Genomic DNA, 20,249 nt, shown 5'->3' with positions numbered 1-20,249 from the left:
TTTAGTTCAAGATTCAGTGAAGCTAAGGAAATCTTAAAATGAATTTTTCTAGGCTTCCAAGATCTGTGTTTATCATTGTATATCAGAATTTCCCTGAAATGTGCTCTATGAATGCTAAGGTTCTACAGTGCTAATAGATGCTGTCTGACAAAAAGAGTTTCCCAGTTGAACAGGGATAGAAAGTGCTTGTATATTATGTCTCCCTCTTAGACATTCACTGTGTATGTTGCCACATTGCTGAGAAATCCTGAAGCAAGAGAACTGTTCGATCTGTTGTTTCCCAAATTATTTTTTTTCATGAAAGAACTGTTTCAAGTCTCAGATCACAGTTTATAAGTTGACTTTCCTAAGGTGTGAACAGAGGAGAATATTGATTATTTTCAGATTGATCCTAACATTTCTGGAAGTGTTGTTCTCATTCAGCACTGCATAAAAATGCAGTCCTTCCTTCCAAACTGAATTTTTTGAATGCCATCTACCTACCAGACTGCAGGCCAGGCCCTGGGTAGATGACAGCAAATAGGACACAGTCACTGCTCTGAAAAGTCTCTGTGGTCTAGTTAGAAAGATGAGCAAGAAAACAGGTGATGAAGTTCAGATCAACGTGATACGTGTTATAGCAACGACCATCAAGGAGTAAGCACAGCACCTAAGCCTGCCTGGGGATTTACGCATAAGGTTTCCTACATCCTAGCTGAGACTTGAAGGTGAGCAGAAGTTAGCCCAGTGAAGGGTGCTGGTGGAGAAATGTGTTTGAAAAGCAAAGTGAGCTCGGTAGGGCTAAAGTGGGAGCTATCATGATATTAGATCGAACCATCTGAAATTGCCATTTTTGTAGGTCAGTATCAGATCGTCAAGTATCAGCAGATAGTCAATTATCAGCAATTTCGTACAGTTCTCCATCACACTAAGCTAGCATTCATCAAGCTCTTAGTTTGTACCAGACACTATGCGAAGCTCTATTTATACACCATCTTGTTTAGTATCTACAGTAATCAGTAAGACAGATACACATTTTAATCCACATTTATATGTAAAGAAACTGAGGCACAGAGATGTTAGGTATGTGCCCAAGGTCACAGGGCTAGTAAGTTCCTGGATTGACCTGTCAGTGGTCTGATTCCAGGCAGGCTAGAGCCAGATCGTGAAAGATGAAGGTTCTTTTGAACTCTGTTATGGAGGAGCCATTAAAGAATGCTGTGTGGGTGGTGTTGGTGGTCGTGATTTCGTATATATTTATAACAGCGTTAGTCACGGTACCCCCAAATTGGCCGTCAACAGGAGAACAGATGAACAAACTGTAGTATGATCCTGTGCTCAGCCAATCTGGGTAACACGAGTCACAGCAGACCTCAGAGGTGTGCCTGTGCTGAGAACAGGCCATGAGTCACCCCAGCCATAGACATTGAAGCAGGGGACATGGTGAGCTCAGAGGCTAACACCTGAAGACCAGGAGAGAGGCCCTTGGCTTCCTCAGGAGGCTGGACCCTCCTCCCCCAAATGCCACAGGACACACATATCCGCTTCTCCTGGCACCAGGGCTACTATCTTGGAAAGAAGAGAGGAACAGAGATCTTAGATGGCATCACAAACCTTGGAAGATAATAAACAAAATACTTACGGAGTCTGTCTTAGAACAGCAGTAGCGAGGTAGGTCATGGGAAGGTTTGGAGCAGGGCAGTTGACTTGGTTAGATTTGATTTTGGAGATCCCCAAAGGGTGGAGAAGAGCTGGAGACAGAGAGATCTGTTATGAAGATCTTGTGGGAATACAGGGAAGAGGTGAGGGTGGCCTGGCCTCAGGTGGGAACAGCAGGGATGGAGAGAAAAGGCACAGCCTCCAGAGGCGCTCAGGACGCCGAGCTGGCACGGGGGTGGGGTCAGCGTCAACACCCACAGTTCTGATCTGGGTGACCGAGGCGATACTGATGTCATTCATTCACAAATAGAGGAAAAGGAGCATACTTGGGGGCACCAGAAGATTTCAGTTAGGGAACTGTTTCCTTCAAGGGGTCTGTGACGTGGACAGTACGTATGGCTTATTGGGGCTCGCTCAACTGTGTTGGTTATAGCACGATTGAACACCAAACCCCAGAGCAAAATGTGCCGTCAGCTCTCATAGCCGTCAGCCCCCGGTATCTCCCTGCCCTGCTCAGACACGTATTCCTGTCTTTTCAGCCAGAGATAAATCGGAACGAGCCTTCGGGGTGGCCTTCGTGAAGCTGATGAACCCGGACGGCACCACCCTGCAGGACGGGAGGCATGATCTGGTGCTTTATAAGGTGGTGCTAAAGAAGGAGCCTTAGAAAGTGACTAAGGACATAGTTACTCCCCCTGAAATTGGTTCTGCAAGCTCCTTTCAGACTTACGTGTACAAATATCAGAAACGTCTCTCGGGCTGTACATGTTTGCCCCTTCAAGTCTAGAACCCCGGAGGACTGTGGTCACACCAGCTGCATGGTCTCCCATCCCTTGAGTCTTTTAAGTGATGGTCCCTCCCTGTTGTGCAAATGGCGTCCGTGGAGGTGAACAGTCAAGGGCTGTTCTTCTGCTCTTTGCATCAGCCTGTGTGGAGCGCTGATAGTTGCACTGTTGGGCTGGGTTAGAGTGTGGTGGATGTGGTAGGATGTGGTTTTCATATCAGCGTGAGCCAGGCACCACTTCTCCGTTCTGTGGCCTCCTTTCCTCTCCTATCAGCTGTGTCCTTATTCTTCCCTCTAACTGCTGCAGAGCTATCGCTTCCACTGAGATTTTAGAGCAGAAAGCAGATGTTGGGAAGATCTCATTTGTCCAACAGTATCCAGGAGGCTTTTCACACGGTTGGTAGCTTTTTTGAGATGAGTCCACTTGATGTGTATTGCCCTTAGCAGCTCCTGAGCTCAAAAATAGTGTTGGAAGCCATGGCAAGCTATTTCTTCTCAAAGGACCCAGTGAAGTATCATTGTGACCATTTACATGTTCAAGAAAGTGAAATCCAACCTTATTCTTTATGTATTTACTTATAGCGGAGACTAGAATGTTGACTTCTCGTTCATAACTTATTCTGTTTTCATTCAATGTTGAAATTATTTCTGGACTCAAACTCTGGGACAGTATCCCAGTATCTCGGAGTTGGAAGGGATCTAATTTGATAAAATACACTGCGCTCATGATAGATACTATTTTATTTGCACATACGAGATTTTGTCCACCACTTGGTGTCCCTAACATGCTTCCTTTGCAGGGTGACAACAAGAAAATGGAAGATGCTAAATTCTACCTGACCCTGCCTGGAACCAAAGTGGAGATGGAAGAAAAGGAGCTCCAGGCATCCAAAACCCCAGGCAACTTTACGCCAAACAAGGATAGCACGAAAGATAGCTTTCAGATCGCCACCCTCATCTGCTCCACAAAGCTCACTCAGAACGGTAGGTGTGCTGACCTCGGTGACACCAGAATGAGTTTTCTCTTTGGTCCTCCTAGGCTTCTTTGTTAGACTCAGGGGACTGGATGCTGTGGGGCTGTGTCTTCTGAGGTAGGGTCCTGGGCTATCTGGATTCTTCTCTCTGCTCTTCACGTGATGTTTTCTGGGTAGGACTGATTAGATAGCTAAAGCTCTTCCTGAGGCTTCTTTGTCTATCTTGCCACTAGAATGAAAAGCATTTTGATGGTTTTTAAATAGGGTAAAATCTATAAATGTATTCATTAACAGAGGCTGTGAATTTCGAAAGTCTTACGTTTCCTTCCTTCAAGGCAGCAAAGAACTCTAATACTGTGCTCTGTATGATGTATATAACAAGAAGTGTTGGTAGTAAGGGTAGGATACTGGCAGAGGAACATCAGTCTCCTGTCCAAGCAGGTATGGCAAAGAGCAGGGAGGGTTTCCTGTTAGCATTCCGTCTGTCCCCCATATAGATTCCTCTTTCTCGATTTTTTTCCCCAAGCAGTCAGATTTTCCATAACATCAGCTGAAGAGTTCAAATGCGGCTTCATTTTGTCCCCTCATGAAATCTGATAGCAATTTTCACTTCTCTTGTGTATATCATGACATTTGATAGCCAATAACAGCTTCTTATTCTTTTAACCTATGTCATTTGTAAGGAGTCCTGCTGAATGTAGTGATCCAGGAAATAGCTGCTTCGGGGACTTGCTTTAGAAATTCTTTGTCCCCTGTGCTATGTGGAGGATCAGTCCCTTGGACCTCTGAGAAGATTTGGGGGCTCTGCCTTAGGGAAGTGATAAGGTAGACAAAACAGCTGAGATACAAGGTCCACTCAAGGATCACATAGCATGTGCTTGATCTTTAGAACGGGTCAGTATTGTTTATTTTGATGAATCTGGGTTGCGTACAGAATATGGATAGTATTTCAACTTGGACCACTGATTAGACTCAACAGAGTGAGGTTCAGCGCTGTTACACATGGGAAAGTAAAAGCAGGCACCAAAAATTAAGCCAGAGAAAAGACAAAACTATGGAAACGTGAAAAGATCCGTGGTTACAAAGGGCTCGGGGAGAGAAGGAGGGCTGAGTAGGCAGAGCACGGGGGATTTTTAGGGCAGTAAAACTGTTTACTAAATGATACCCTGATGGGTACGTGGATGCACGTCGTTATACATGTGTCAAAAGCCACAGCATACTGCACAGAGCGAACCCTAACTTAAACGATGGACTTCAGTTAATAATCTTTATCAGTGTTGATTCATCATGTGTAACAAAGGTACCACAGTAATGCAGGATGTTAACAATAGGGGAAACCCTGGAGCCTTGAAGGGGTATAGGGTAACTCTCTGTACTTTGGGCTTAATTTTTCTGTGAACCTAAAACTGCTCAAAAAAATAATAAAGTCTATAAATTAGTAAAACAAACAAACACACAAAACACAAAGTTAAGCCAGAAGGCATTCTGAGCTTTATGGAAGCCACGAGAAAACGGTATCAATGATATAACCCTTGTTAGGGAGAAAGTAAACATAAATAAACTGCCGATACGGGGTTAAGTAGTATAATGTTTATGGGAGATGATTTACAAGGTGTATCAAAGATTTTTTTTTTTTTTTTTTTTTTTTTTTTTTTGCGGTACGCGGGCCTCTCACTGTTGTGGCCTCTCCCGTTGCGGAGCACAGGCTCTGGACGCGCAGGCTCAGCAGCCGTGGCTCACGGGCCCAGCCGCTCCACGGCGTGTGGGATCTTCCCGGACCGGGGCACGAACTCGTGTCCCCTGCATCGGCAGGCAGACTCTCAACCACTGCGCCACCAGGGAAGCCCCAAAGATCTTAAATGTATTCAGACCCTTTGACCCAGTACTGTGACTCCTAGAAATTGAACCTAACTAGACAATGGGAGATGTGCACAAAGATTTATATATGAGGATGTTTCCCTGTGATTCATGATAGGGGAACAGTGCAAAGAGTCTAAATGTCCAATAGTTGGGGTCAGGTTCAAGTATATAAGGTTATTAAATGATAAAATATATGCAGCTGTGAAATGTATTTCAAAACAGTCAAAGACATGGGAAAATGTTAACACTATGTAGAGTATAATCCCGGTTTTGTTTAAATATATGAGGATAATTTGGAGCTTACTGCCTGGGTTCAGATCCCAGCCCTGCCACTTACCAGCTGGTTCATCTTGGGCAAGTCACTTGATGTCTCTGTGACTTGGCTTCCTCAGTTTTAAAATGGGAGTAATGATAGTATTTATTTCGAAGGACGAAGTAAATTAAAATAAGTAGAAGCAAAGCAGCAACGTGTAGCACATTGTAAACACTACACGAGTATTAGCTGTTGTCATCATCATCATTATTATATGTACACAGCAAAAGGCTAAAAATAATTAAAAGTTTGGATGATAGTTCTTATTTTCTTTATTCTTTCTGGTGTTTTCCAAATTTTTAACTAGGAAATGTCAAAGTTTTTTTTTTTTTTTTAGCTCTGATGGTAGATGAGAGAAAGCATCGATGTACTTTTGGGGCTCTAAAGGGATATTCGAAAGAGACAGCGTTTACCAAACATCTAGTAGATTATCCTTCCTAGAGACTAGGTTTGAAGAAAACAAGTAATAAAAGTTTGTAAAATTAACTTAGTAGAGATAATGGTTAGAGATAACCATATTGTTACATTGTTTATTATCTCCCAGGCAAAACTTTAGGAAGCTTATTGACAGGTAGCAGTACTCAACCTGATGCGCTGATACCAACATCACACATCTTCTAAATGTTCCAAACCTGTGCTGTCCCGCGCCTTATGTAGCTTGCGAAATTTAAATTAATTAAAGTCAAGTGAAGGTATGACTGCAGTTCCTTGGTTGCATTCGCCCCATTTCGAGTGCTCAGTGGTTTTCTGTGTCTGGTGACTTTCCTACTGGACAGCACAGGTTGCAACATTCCCATCATCACAGAAACTTCCATCGGGTAGAACTGTCCTCTTCCATTTGTTGTCATCCCCTTCCTAGTGTTTAGATCTCAAAAACACTCAACATACTTTTAAAAAAAAGTCTCCAAGAATATCCTGTCCCAAAGAAGACTTAAAGAAGCAAACTCACCTAAACCAGAGCGGGGTGACCTACTGTCAACCTGGATGGGGGTAGGAAGAGGGGACAGATTTGGGGAAGATGAGGTGACATCGTGGGCATCAGAGAAAATGGGGCATTCCCAGTGACAGATAATAAGTGTGTTTGCTTTCAGTTTCAATTCAGTTTCTTCTGAGAAAGAAGAAGCTGAGGAACATGAATAAATCATCAACTCTATGAGGGCATTTGTTGATCAAGAGGAGGGTAGCTGTTCTCCTTTCACTCGGAGGCCATGACCAAAGGCGTTTCTCCTTAGCCTTTGGAGGGCTATTCAGACTCCAAAGTTAAAAGCCACTGGACTTTGTTACAAACAGAGCCTGTAGGCACCTTCGTTATTTTATGAATTATTTCAAAACTAGAACAGACTGATGTATATGGGATCATTTTGTTGCTGGGCCCATATGGAAGGTGAGGATAGAGGAGAGGAAGAGAGGAGTCGAGTCTCTGCAGGTGTGGACCTGTGCCAGGCCATTCACAGACATCTCATTTTACCCACCGACAGCCTAGCACGGGAAGACACCAGTGTTGTCGTTATTAACCTCAGTTTACTGATCAGAGCGCCGAGCTGAGGTGGTGAAATATTTTGCCGAAACTCGTAAGTGGTGGACTTGGGTCCGAAAACAGATATTTGTAACTCCAAAACTTAGGGGTTTTCTTTGTCATTCTTTTCGTTTTTAAACGTTATGGTCCCTAACCCTTTCCGACAGGTAATCACTACCCTAAATTTGGGGATTATCATTCAGAGTAGTGTGAATTCTTATATACTTTTTTTTTTTTGGCCTCAAGGCATGTGGGATCTTAGTTCCCCAACCAAGGATAAAACCTGTGCTCCCTGCAGTGGAAGCGCAGAGTCCTAACCACTGGACCGCCAGGGAAGTCCCAATTCTTACATACTTCTGACGGTGATGTAAATTGGGACAACTTTGGATAACATTTAGATAGTATTTAATATGGTTAGAGGTGGTCATTCTTGGTAATCCAGAAATGTAGTCTAGTTTTTTTTTTCCCCACTTTTTTTTTTTTTTTGCGGTACGCGGGCCGCAAAAAGTGAGGCAAATTGACTGTTCTAATGAACAGAGTACATTTTCAGCTGCTTGTAAATATATATTTCTACAAATCCATTGATTAAAAAGTACATATTGCTACTTTTACTAGCTAATGCTCTGTAAATAGTAAAATGATGCACTAAACAAAACGATAAAGAAGTAACAGTCCATCTGCCTGCTTTGTTTCCCTGTTATTTCACTTTTAGTATCTAGACATACATTAAAGCTGGAAGGGACTTAAAGATCCCAAATTCTGCATTTTTAGATCCAAAAACACCTCAAGACTTTTGTCCCAGACTTACGCTAAGGACCATTCATCTGTTCTGCCTTCTTTTCAAGATAGCAAACCATCTGATCTGCTCATCTGTTTACTTCTTTGAAGAACTCTGGAGAGACAGTATGACAGAGTAGCAAGGACATGGTTTTTGGGAATCAGATAAATCTCATTAAATTCCATTCATACCACTCCCTGGCAGTTGTGTGACCTAAGACAAGTAATTTAATTTCACAAAACCTCAGTTTCCTCATCTCAAAAATGGAACAAATAAAAATCTTCTCTATGGTTACCAAAGGGGGAAGGTCAGGGGGAGGGATAAATTAGGAGGTTGGGATTAACATATACACACTACTATATATAAAACAGATAACCAACAAAGACCTACTGTATAGCACAGGGAACTCTACTCAATACTCTGTAATAATCTATATGGGAAATAGAGTCTGAAAAAGAATACATGTTTATATAGGTATAACTAAGTCACTTGGCTGTACACCTGAAACTAATACAACATTGTAGATCAACTATACTCCAATATAAAAAAAATCTTTTAAGGTAAAAAAATAAAATAAAATCTGCTCTACAGCGTGGGTATGATATTTAAATGAATCAATGCACATATATAAGTTTTTATTTTCCCCTCTGTATCCACTGAGACACACATAGTGACAAGGGACAAATTAAGCAATGCAGCAAATTAAAGGTAGGAAGGTTATTTAAGTGTTTCATCGGTAAGGCTGTGATGTCTTATATGAGAGACGTGAGTTCTATTCGGGCATCATTTTATGTTCTTGTACATTTGTGGTTGGTTTTTGTTTTTGTTTGGTTTTTTTTTTTTTTTTTGCCGTACGCGGGCCTCTCACTGCTGTGGCCTCTCCTGTTGCGGAGCACAGGCTCCGCACGCGCAGGCTCAGCGGCTATGGCTCACGGGCCCAGCTGCTCCGCGGCATGTGGGATCTTCCCAGACCAGGACACGAACCCGTGTCCCCTGCATCGGCAGGCGGACTCCCAGCCACTGCACCACCAGGGAAGCCCTTGTGGTTGGTTTTTTTCCTCTGAAGAAGGAAAGAAGACCCCAGGGTTTTCTCTGATTTAGGTAGGAGGCAGTAAATTAAAAGGCTGCATAAGGTATTAGCCACCGTTAGGAGCAACGATCTTTTCTAGAGAGCGCTGTCACTGTGTCCTGAAATGGTATGCGTTGCTCTGCTAATCCGTGTCTAACGTTTATGGTTTGTGGTTGTTCTTCCTAGTTGACCTGTTAGGCTTGTTAAATTGGCGTTCGAACCCTCAGAACATTAAACACAACTTAAAGAAGTTAATGGAGGTGGATGGAGGAGAAATTGTTAAGGTATGTTTATATATTCACAGTTAGGACTACAGCCACTGCATCCTTAGTTCAATATTTTAAATTAAACCGATGAGTGTAAACATAAAACTTGTCTAAATTGGGAAGCAAGTGTGCCAATTTTTAGGAAAATGCTATTTTTAAACCTATTCTGTTGAAACCTAATTAGCCCCGAATTTCTTCAGTCTGAAGCCAAATAACCTCTCTCTTTTTCTTATCTTCAGTTTTTGCAAGATACGCTAGACGCACTTTTTAACATAATGATGGAAATGTCATACGATGAAGCATATGACTTCCTTGTGTTCGATGCACTGGTAAGCAGTTACACATATTATCTAGTGTTTGTTCTCACAACTGTGTGGTTTTTGATAGTTCAGTATTATAAATAATTGTGATGCATAGGCCCCTGCATATGTATTTGTATACAATTCTCTGATGATTTCTCGAGGCTACATTCCCACAAGTAACATTAGATACAATTGACTTATAGTCAAGACGTTTATGGCTTTGTTTCCTGTTAGATCTTCCCTTTTGATAAGCTTTCTCTTTCTCATTAGGGAAAACAAGCTGTTTTATTACGTTTGAAATCAGTAATCCCTTTAACTCGCTTTAAAATTGTCTGGTCCTAAACCAGGAGATACCGTTAACAAAGACGACTGTGGTTTGTTGTGTATGCGCGTCCTTGTGCGTTCTTGCAAGGGAGACTGAATTTGCAAGTCAGAGATGAGTCTTGGTCTCATTATGTACAGTACGCAACCCAGCAGACAATTCAAATTGTCACACAAAGTACTAAAACATGCAACCCATTCCAAGACCGGAAATCCAAAGAAGGAGAGGGGATATCGGACTCTGGGAAGGTCAGAGATGGCAGTGGAGTGGCGGAAGCTGACACATCCAAACTTAAGCATCGTTTTCTGATTGTTGGGGTTCAAGTTCAGGGCAGAGTTTTCCCTGAATGTTGCAGCAAAGAAGGAGGAAGGTAAATTGCAGCTTCAGGTCATTCATCAACTTGCAGAGACTGGTAGATTGAAGAAGAGTTTAGGATGTTGACACTTAAGGATGTAAGACAAAGAGAAAAATGCCCCCAGCTGCGATCGCACCTGGCCAGGTTTATGGGCAAGAGAGTCTATGGTAATGACTCCATGGGAGAAGGTCTGGAGATAGATTCCCGTGGGACAGAGCAGCTGGCAACGGGCATGTGTGGAAGGTGCCCCATCTTTTGCTCTCTTCTATCACAGCTAGGTGCGAAGCAGTTATTTGTATCAGTAGATTCTGTGTCCGGTAGTGATAAGAGTTAACATGAGCGGAAAATTGAGACTCAAAAGTCTGGTGACTTCAGTTATTGGGGGCACCCACACTGCGCTGAGGAGACGGATGCCCTGCAGTATTTCATTAGCTGCACCCTTGGGTTCGTGTTTACTATTCCCATGGGAAACCCTTCCACACACCCTTCCCCCTCTCATCCCAGTTTCTTCCCCGACTTGGTTACCTGGGCGCTGCCCTCTCTCTGAGGCAGTCAGCTCTCCGAGGCTAGGGGTGCTGGCTTATACTGGTTTCCTCACAGCATTTAGCACAGTGCCTGACACTTCATGGTCCCTCTCTGTTTGTGCTAAATACAAAGAAACCCCGAGACTTGACCTCAGCTCTGGAATAGTCACATGGGAATGCTACCGTAACGATCAAGAAGGAAAAGCAAGCCCCAGATGTTCAGCTCCAGCTTGTGACGGAATGCCGGGGGTTGTGCTGTGCTACTATTTATGTTTTCCACCTTTGGCAGGTGTTTATTATTTCACTGATAGGCGACATCAAGTTCCAGCATTTCAATCCTGTCCTGGAGACCTACATCTACAAGCACTTCAGTGCCACTCTGGCCTATGTGTAAGTACCAGGTCCGGGCAGGGCTTGTGGCTGGGTTGTCGGGTTCGTGCTCTTGGGACCGGGTTGTTGAGAAACCAGAGGGACGTGAGCTGAGTACCCCTGCCTCGAAGCGCAGAACCTTGTTCTAAGCTTCCCTGGGGAGAGTGGGAACCGTCTAACTATTCTAACCATGGCAAAGGGATTACATTCAAGGCCCTGCTTTCTGGGAAGTTACGGAAGAGATGAGGCTGTACTTCTTTAAGAATCCAGAGCATCTCTAGGTGAGGCGTTGAAGCTGTTAGGAGCACAGTCCAGGACAGGGGACCCCATCCAGGATCTTCGGAGGCGGGTGTCAGTGGAATCGGCATGAGCCCCGCTGGGATCAAACAGAGGATGAAGCAGGACGACATGTGATAGAACTGAGGGTCGTTCCCTCAGCTGTACACCGCAAGTGCTTTGTAGAATTTATTACTTAGAGGTTATGAGAAGATTTAATTTTTTTTTCTTTTACGTAAGAGGGAGTGGTCTCCACCTCTCCCAAAGTGCAGCCTTCTTTCTGTCTTTGGTTTATGAGCCCCTGACTAATGTTCCTTCTGAGCTTTGCCCTGCAGTGCTCAGCTCATCATGCCGTTGGCTGTGGCCTGTCACCCCGCGCCTTGCATCCTGGTTATTGTGCAAAGCAGCGTGACAGTGACTGGAGCAGAGTTGAGATGGCAAAGATCTTTCTGACGGTGGCTTATGCCAGCTCGTGCCAAGTGCTGCTGACCTGCTCTGTCATTGAGATCATTGATCCCTCATGGCTTTTTCTGAACTAAACAAGAAAGTTCTCAGTTTTATTTGCATAAAGGTCCAGACATGTAATAAAACATAAGTGACCTAGAAGAGGTGTCATGTGGCATAATCCCCAATTAACACAATGGATGTAATGCCCGCTGGGTTGGGGGAAGCAGCAGATACACCAGTGACAGGGCTCTTTCCACCCTATAGCCTCACTTTCTAAGTAGGCAGCGGCTACAAGAGATGAAATCCTATCATTGGGTCTTTATTACACAGAGCCAAATGCAGCGCTCCAGGTGGTGTGTTTCCGGTAATCTGGGTTTATTTGCAAGAATGGATCAATTCCACACGATTCCTGTGAATTTTTCTTAATATTAGGAAAACTCAGAGATTCCTAGAAGGAAAGTTCAAAATATCAGTGCCCTCAAAAATGTGAGATAGCCCAAGATTACGACAACGCCTAGTCCAGAGACTCTGGAACGACACAAAGAACAACCTAAAAGTCCCAGAGCAGTTTCGTGTGATCAGATGCTCAGAACCATGGGTTGCTCTTCTTTCCACACTCGGTAGAGTTTCCATCTGGCTCCAGTTTATGGATCCCAAACAGCTGGGGCAGACTGGAGGGAATTAGACTGCTTTTAAGGTGACTGACTACCTTTGGCAGACAGTCCCTCCCTTACAGAAACACCTGAACATGTCTGTATAGCATGCCAGAGATTAAAATATACTCATGATTCGAGTCCCTTCAAGTCTTTGATTTCTTGATCATTTTTTAAAATCCTGCGAAGGGAAAGAAATCACCCCTTATTTCTAAGCAGAAGGGAAGCTGCAAGCCTAGACCGCAATGAGAAAACTAAACTACGAAGGACTTAACTTCCCTGTTCAGGGCATATTCTAGAAGAAATAATTACTATAGTTGTGATTTCTACTTCCCCAGGAGGCCAAGTTCCCTTCTATATAGCATACCCCAAACCCCAGAGTACCACTGTGCCCCATTGACATTTTTCTCCTTCTTGTCCTTTCCAGGAAACTCTCCAAGGTACTGAACTTTTACGTGGCGAATGCAGATGACTCCAGCAAGACAGAATTGCGTTTCGCTGCTTTGAAAGCCTTAAAGTACTTGTTTAGGTTCATCATCCAATCTAGAGTGCTGTACTTGAGGTAATGGTGACTGTAATACAGTGTTGACGCTCTCCATCCTCTCTTCCCATATTTTTCCTTAGTTCTTATGCTCATGCTCAGCTCTGTGAGCAGCTGGGTCATGGAACTAACAAACTTCAGAACTTCAGGGTGAAGATGAGGGTGCACTACACAACCGTTAAAGAAGTTTCATGTGACGTCCTTTTGGATCAGCAGAATTTCTAGGGCAGTAGTGACAGCAGGACTTAGGGATGCAGGTGGCTACAATGTGCAACTTACTGAAAGTCTTTGTTGGCGACAATAACTAGGAAGTCAGGTTCCTGTGATGAGATTGTATTTAATACAGCGACGGGCTTCATGATGATGTTGGGTGTATAAAGCTAGGATCATGAGCTGTTGTTGGGAGTAGATGGACAGTAGTGACAATTGATTGGAGGAGTTGTTTCCTGAGGTGTGTGTTTCTTTGCTGACACCAGGCTTAGGTACCTGGGAAAACTAAGCCCCAGAGATACGATAATTCCCAGTTTGGATTTCTAGAATAATCGTTCCATCAAAAACAATAGAAGTCAAGAATGAGGAAATAACTCTTCTGGGAATGCCCACAACTCCAGTGCCATCTCTACCCTTCAATAATAGCTGGATTTCCAAACTGTTAAAATATTTTTCTAAGGCAGGTTTGGAAACTAGGTAGATAACGTGCTAATATGTTAATACGAGTAAAGCTGTAGGTAAGAGGATTTCAAGCCTGAGATTTGAGCATGTGTATTTTCTTAACTTTGTGTTTTTAAAAAACTCATAAAATTAAAGGCCAACAATTAACATGGAAAAAAAACTTGTAACTTATAGTACAGTTCAAAGGTCAGTAGATTTACTAATTAAAGGCTCTTAAAAATCAACTAAAGAATGGTAAATATCCTTACTACAAAATAAAAACATAATTTACAAAAGAAAACTTCAAATGGTCAGTTAAATTTAAAAAGAAATTTATACTATTAAAATGCGATACACACACACCATCTTTACCTGCACATTTAATAACGATGAAAAATCTTTATCCTTTGGTGAGATTGGACAAAAATTGGCCCTGTGTTTTATTGCTGATAGGAAGATAAATTCTTAAGGACAGAAATTTGGCACTGTGAATAAAAATCAAACACAGAGCAAAGGAAGATATCACATTTGTCCAGTAATACCCCATCTAAAAATCTATCTAATGGAAAAAAAATCCATCAGGTATAAACAAAAAGGAATGTTAAAGTATGTACATTCAGCCCTTTCAAATGTAGGGTATGTTAATGAGGTAGGATAACCCTGATAGGTTCTTAAATAATAAAACTAAGGTAGAAGACATAAGTGTAATATGATCTCATTTCAAAAATATTTCAGGATTGGACACCGGTTAGATATGAGTACACTGTAGATAAGAGGGCTTTAAGTAGGTTTAGTTTTTATCCTTTCTGCATTTTTAAAGTTTCTACAATGAATTTGTACATTTTTACTGTTTTTAAACATGTTCAATGACTTAAAAGTTGAGTTGGACGAATGACAGCTCCTCCTTCCCTCGTAGAAGCAGTCAGTGTTCGCCCAACTCAGAGCATATGCACAGCCTCTGTAGTCCCCGCTTTTCTCCAGGTGGTCTTTTATAGTTGGATCTTTGTGCTTTGTAATTATGTTGAATTTCCACGTATTCAGTTAGGGTGTCCTACTGAGGGAATATTCCCTTACCTGAAAGTTTGTATAGCAAACCCTGATGTCCAGCAATAAAGATCCTCATAAAAACATAAAAAGAGAGACTTCCCTGGCAGTCCAGTGGTTAAGACTCTGCGCTTCCACTGCAGGGGGCATGGGTTCGATCCCTGGTTGGGGAACTAAGATCCCGCATGCCACGGGCACGGCCAAAACAAACAACCAAAAAACATAAAAAGAAAAAAACCTTAATTGAGGAAATTTTAAAAACATTTTCCACTTACGATCCACTAGCTCTTTTACCCTTCATAATGTTGCGTTGCATCTGGGCCATCATTTTCACCATCAGATTGCATGATACCAATGGAAAAGCCAAGTTAATTAACCCATGAGATGAACTAAGAGAGCGGCTGTGTTGAACTTAGTCCCTAATGGCCTGTTTACGGTTATTTTTTCCCCTGATGTTTTCCCATTCTAAAGAAGAGCTTGATCTGGGATAGAGGGTCTGGTAGTCTGCATTCTCTGATTGCTTGGATTTGATAGACACAATAGGACATTGAGAAGCTCAGTCGTATTAGTCCCTTTTTTAAAGTCACAGCGATTGGGTGCCAGCTGTTGCTCTAGGCCCTCCAGCAACATTGGCTTCTCTTGATTCTTTAGCTGTTCCTGCCCAGATGCCAGTTCCCGAGAGGCCTCTCCCACCGGCTCAGCTCAAACAGCCTTCCCTGGTCACTGTCATATCAATGCCTTCCCTCCTAGCCCTAGATCTGGGGATCTGCTACTAGATCTTGGGATCTAGCAGCAGATGAGACAAAGTTCCTGCTCTGATGGTGCTTGTGGGTTACATCGAGGCCAGGGAGGCATATAATAAAGAAAGAAACCCACAAGATCATCTCAGATGGATAAGAGCTAGGAGGAAAGATGTTGATATGACAGTGACCAGGGAAGGCTCCCTGAGCTGAGCTGGTGGAGAGGCCTCTCCAGGAGCTGGGGTTTGAGTTGAAACTGAAAGATGGGGAGATAGCCTCTGAAGATCTCAGGGAAGAGAATTGCAGTGAACATGAACAGCTAAAGAATCATGAGAAGCCAACGTTGCTGGACCGTGGAGACTGGGAATGGGAGGATGGAGCCTGGCAGGCGGGTGCGTAATGGGGGCCTTCTAGGTCACAGCAAGGAGTTCGGATTTCATTCCAGGGGTCTCGGGAAGCCACTGAAGGGTTTCAGTTAGAGAAGTAGTGGAATCTGGCTTACATTTTACATAATCATCTCATCTCTTGGGTGGAAAGTGGATTATCAAGGGTTAAGAGTGAAACCTGGGTGACCACTGAATAGGCGGTTATAGTTCAAATGTGAGATACAGTGGCTCTGTCTCTGAGGAGACGCAGAGAGTGGACTGATTTAGCGGGAAGAGAGAATAGGACTTGCTGTTAGATTTGGTGGGAGAATGGGAGAAGGGAAAGAACTGTAAATAACTTCTAGGTTTGGGGTGCTCTTTGCCAAGACGTGGGCTATTTAAAGGTGAAGAGGAAAAACAAGTGAGTTCTGTTCTGGGTATGTTAATTTTGATATACTTTGTGGACTCAATTGCAAATAAAGTTCTTTTCTAAAGTTCTGCAAAATGGATGAATGGAAGATTAGCAGAAACCCTCTGATTGGATAATTTTCTGAGAAGTTCATATTCCATGAGTACCATATAAGATACAGGTGCACGGAGGAGACTAATGTAAATATGTATATGTGTGTACGTATGTATTTGAGTGTGTGTATAAAATTCTAAGTTCAAACCATCCCTACTCTTGACAGTTGGTGGTAAGATTGCCACCCAGTGTAAATGCACTTTGACTACAATTTGGGGACTTTTGTGTTTCTGAGAAATGGGCCAAAGACCTTCTGATTTCTACTTATGAGAAAGAACCAACTTTTCAGTTGATAGCGTACTTTAATCAAACAAGCAGGAATAAGCAAAGACCAAGGCAGCCCGTGTCCTGGGACGACGCTGTCCTAGAGGCAGGTCGGCACCAGCGTGGCCAGTTCAGTGGATAGAAGGATGCTAACTGGACTTGCAGCCTGGGTTGGGCTCAGAACGTTTCTAGGTTGAGCAACTTCTCTACCCCTTGTCTGGAACTTGAACGCAAATGATCAGGGCTTGTTGCGGTGAGACAGAATGATTCAAATGGCAGAGCGATTAGACACAAAGATCAGAAGAGGAGAGAGAGGCAGGAGGGGAGGCGTGGAGGTGGCAGGACTGGGCTGTCAGGGAAGGTAGCTGGACGGGGAGTCCCCTGCTTGCTGGACATTCTGCTAATGAGCTGAGGATGGTAGGTTTGCATGCAGGGCTTATCTGCTACTTGAGGCAAAGCTGCTTCCAGCCATTCCCCGCTCTGTGCCGGAAATGCCCGCACGCCACTAGGCTGGAGGACATCACCAAGACTGGCCTTCAGACAGCTTCAGGGGGACAGTGGGAGAGCTCTGTTGTAGGACTTTACGTACAAATCACTACCTTCCTTTTGTCCAGGTGGGGATAACTTCCCAGCTACTGGGTCCCTTCCTGAACCACCTAAGAGCACGTGTGACTCCTCTGTGCACGGTGTAAAGAGGTGACCAGTGAGGCATGGGCTTCCAGCATTGTGTAGGCAACAAATCTGTTGGAAAACTTCTTTTAAAGATGGAGACTCTGACCTCCTTCTCTCTTTTTTTTTCTTTTCCCGCCTTCTCTTTTTTTCTCTGAAGATTTTATGGCCAAAGTGAAGATGGAGATGAATTTAGTAATTCAATCCGCCAGTTATTTCTCGCTTTCAATATGCTGATGGACAGGCCTCTGGAGGAAGCTGTCAAGATCAAGGTCAGCTTGAGTAACTTTTTTTTTTTTTTTTTTTTTTTTTTTTTGCGGTATGTGGGCCTCTCACTGTTGTGGCCTCTCCCATTGCGGCGCACAGGCTTCTGGATGCGCAGGCTCAGCGGCCATGGCTCACGGGCCCAGCCGCTCCACGGCATGTGGGATCTTCCCGGACCGGGGCACGAACCCGTGTCCCCTGCATTGGCAGGCGGACTCTCAACCACTGCACCACCAGGGAAGCCCCCTTGAGTAACTCTTAATGCTGTCGGTGAGGATGTTCTGGGGCAACATAGAACTGGCCATGGTGGGAGATAAAAGAAAATTAATCCTAGTTAGTTCATGGAAAACTTGTTAATTTTAGAATGACTTATAGAAAGTAAAGGGAAATCCCTTTATTTTAACTTTTATGTACCCTTGTATTTTCAAATGTTGGTTTGCCAAAGACAAGCTAGCTATTTATTTATTTTATTTTTATTGAAGTAGATTTGATTTACAATACTGTGTTAGTTTCTGGTGTACAGCACAGTGATTCAAATATATATATGTGTGTGTGTATGTATATATTAAATTCTTTTCATTATAAAGTTATTACAAGATGTCAAATATAGTTCCCTTTGCTGTACAGTAAATCCTTGTTGTTTATCTATTTTATATACCGTGGTGTATATCTGTTAATCTCATACTCCTAATTTATCCCTCCCTTCTCTTCCCCTTTGGTAACCATAAGGTTGTTTTCTATGTCTGTGAGTCTGTTTCTGTTTTATAAATATATTTATTTGTATTATTTTTTAGATTCCACATATAAGTGATATCATATGATATTTGTCTTTCTCTTCCTGACTTTGCTTAGTATGATAATCTCTGGGTCTATCCACGTTGCTGCAAATGGCATTATTTCATTCTTTTTTACTGCTCTGGAGTGTTCTATTGTGTATATGTACCACATCTTCTCTATCTATTCACCTGTCAATGGACCTTTAGGTCGCTTCCATGTCCTGGCTATTGTAAATAGTGCTGCAATGAACATTGAGGTGTCTGTATCTTTTAAATTAGAGTTTTCATCTTTTCTGGATATATATGCCCAGGATTAGGATTGCTGGATCATATGGTAACTCTATTTTTAGTTTTTTTAAGGGACCTCCATACTGTTTTCCATAAAAATTGGCTCCACCAATTTACATTCCCACCAACAGTGTAAGAGGGTTCGCTGTTCTCCACGTCCCCTCCAGCATTTATTATTTGTAAACTCTTTGATCATGGCCATTCTGACCGGTGTGAGGTCATGCCTCATTGTAGTTTTGATTTGCTTTTCTCTAATAATTAGCGATGTTGAACATCTTTTCATGTGCCTGTTTTAAAGACCTAAATATAATCTATGACACCGTAAAACTCCTAGAAGAGAACATAGGCCAAACATTCTCTGACATAAATCGTAGCAATATTTTCGTAGATCAGTCTCCCAAGGCAAAAGAAATAAAAGCAAAAATAAACAAATGGGACCTAATCAAACTTAAAAGCTTTTTCACAGCAAAGGAAACCATAAAGAAAACGAAAAGATAACTGACAGACTAGGAGAAAATATTTGCAAACAGTGCGACCAACAAGGGGTTACTTTCCAAAATAGACAGCGCATACAACTCAATGTCAGAACACCCCAATCAAAAAACGGGCAGAAGACCTAAATGGTCGTTTCACCAAAGATGACAAGCTACCCTTTTAGACGTCCCTTGAATGGCATTTCTGGACCCTGTGAGTTCAGCCAGTTGATCCTGATGATGATTCAAGCAACAGGCTTTACTCTTAGGGCTCCCCTTCTTCCCAGAAGCCCATCGTCCCCATCATCTTCATCATTATCCGTTTTTTGAGGTAAAATATGTAATCCCTAAAGACTCAAGTTCGAGCTTTCTTTTTTGCTCTCTATGGCAACTTTGTGAGGGAGATGTCCAGATTTTTAACTACTTCCTTGGGTAGAAAACTGAATTCTAAATGGACAGTGGCTCTTGGGTGGTGAGGGCAGAAAGCTGTGCCTCTGGACTTTTCAGGAAAAAGATCCTGGGAGATCGTGTAGAGCAACATCAGCTTTCTTCTTCATTGCGAGAGTGTCTGTGTCCAGTTCCCTGTTCAGGATCCCAGCATCAGTCGTTTCTTCCTGGGATCAAGCAGGAAATTCTGTATTTGTCCTGCTTGGCAACTGAATATGCCTTCGATGTTTTTCTTGCAGGGGGCAGCCTTGAAGTACCTTCCCAGCATCATTAATGACGTCAAACTTGTGTTCGATCCAGTTGAGCTCAGGTAAATAGCCAAAAACATTTGTTTCTTAACAGAGAAGCAGCTCCCCTGCTGGCTTGAGCTCAGGCGGCTACACATGCTGTGATTCTTCTAACACGTATTGACCGGACACCTTTTTGTGCTCATTTCTGTGGAAACCATAAAAGAAGACACAAAGCCAGTCCCTCGGCTAGGTTTGCACTTTCTCCAGGGAAACGAGACACACAGACATAAAATTAACTACAGAAAAAAGTACATAATAATACGCTTCCAGCCCTGTATCTAAGTACCCCCGAAATGCCGAGTCAGATGGTGATGGACACTGGGGTGGAGGTAGCCCGAAAAGACTTTTGCAGAAGTTGAGGGTGAAGGTAGGTCTGCAAAGCAGTGACGGACCTGACTAATTTGCCAGTTTAGGCTGACTTAGCTCCCAGGCTGAGCCCTGGAGTGAGCACGGAATAGAGCCTCTCCT

At 43.0% G+C, this 20,249-nt stretch overlaps 1 protein-coding gene across 1 annotated transcript in view; it reads left to right on the top strand.

Annotated features, from left to right (window-relative positions):
• The window catches only part of DOCK5 (dedicator of cytokinesis 5), a 224,045-nt gene that overhangs the window by 128,922 nt on the left and 74,874 nt on the right, over nucleotides 1-20,249 (top strand). Inside the window, exons 17-24 of the mRNA XM_079927762.1 lie at nucleotides 2,178-2,281; nucleotides 3,223-3,406; nucleotides 9,119-9,216; nucleotides 9,438-9,527; nucleotides 10,991-11,091; nucleotides 12,874-13,008; nucleotides 17,404-17,515; nucleotides 19,731-19,801. Coding sequence (XP_079783888.1) covers nucleotides 2,178-2,281; nucleotides 3,223-3,406; nucleotides 9,119-9,216; nucleotides 9,438-9,527; nucleotides 10,991-11,091; nucleotides 12,874-13,008; nucleotides 17,404-17,515; nucleotides 19,731-19,801 — 895 coding nt within the window. The remainder of the gene's footprint in view (nucleotides 1-2,177; nucleotides 2,282-3,222; nucleotides 3,407-9,118; nucleotides 9,217-9,437; nucleotides 9,528-10,990; nucleotides 11,092-12,873; nucleotides 13,009-17,403; nucleotides 17,516-19,730; nucleotides 19,802-20,249) is intronic.

Source organism: Stenella coeruleoalba (genome assembly GCF_951394435.1).
Source record: "Stenella coeruleoalba genome assembly, chromosome: 7".
NCBI lineage: Eukaryota > Metazoa > Chordata > Mammalia > Artiodactyla > Delphinidae > Stenella > Stenella coeruleoalba.
This window is presented reverse-complemented; position numbering and strand designations above follow the sequence as displayed.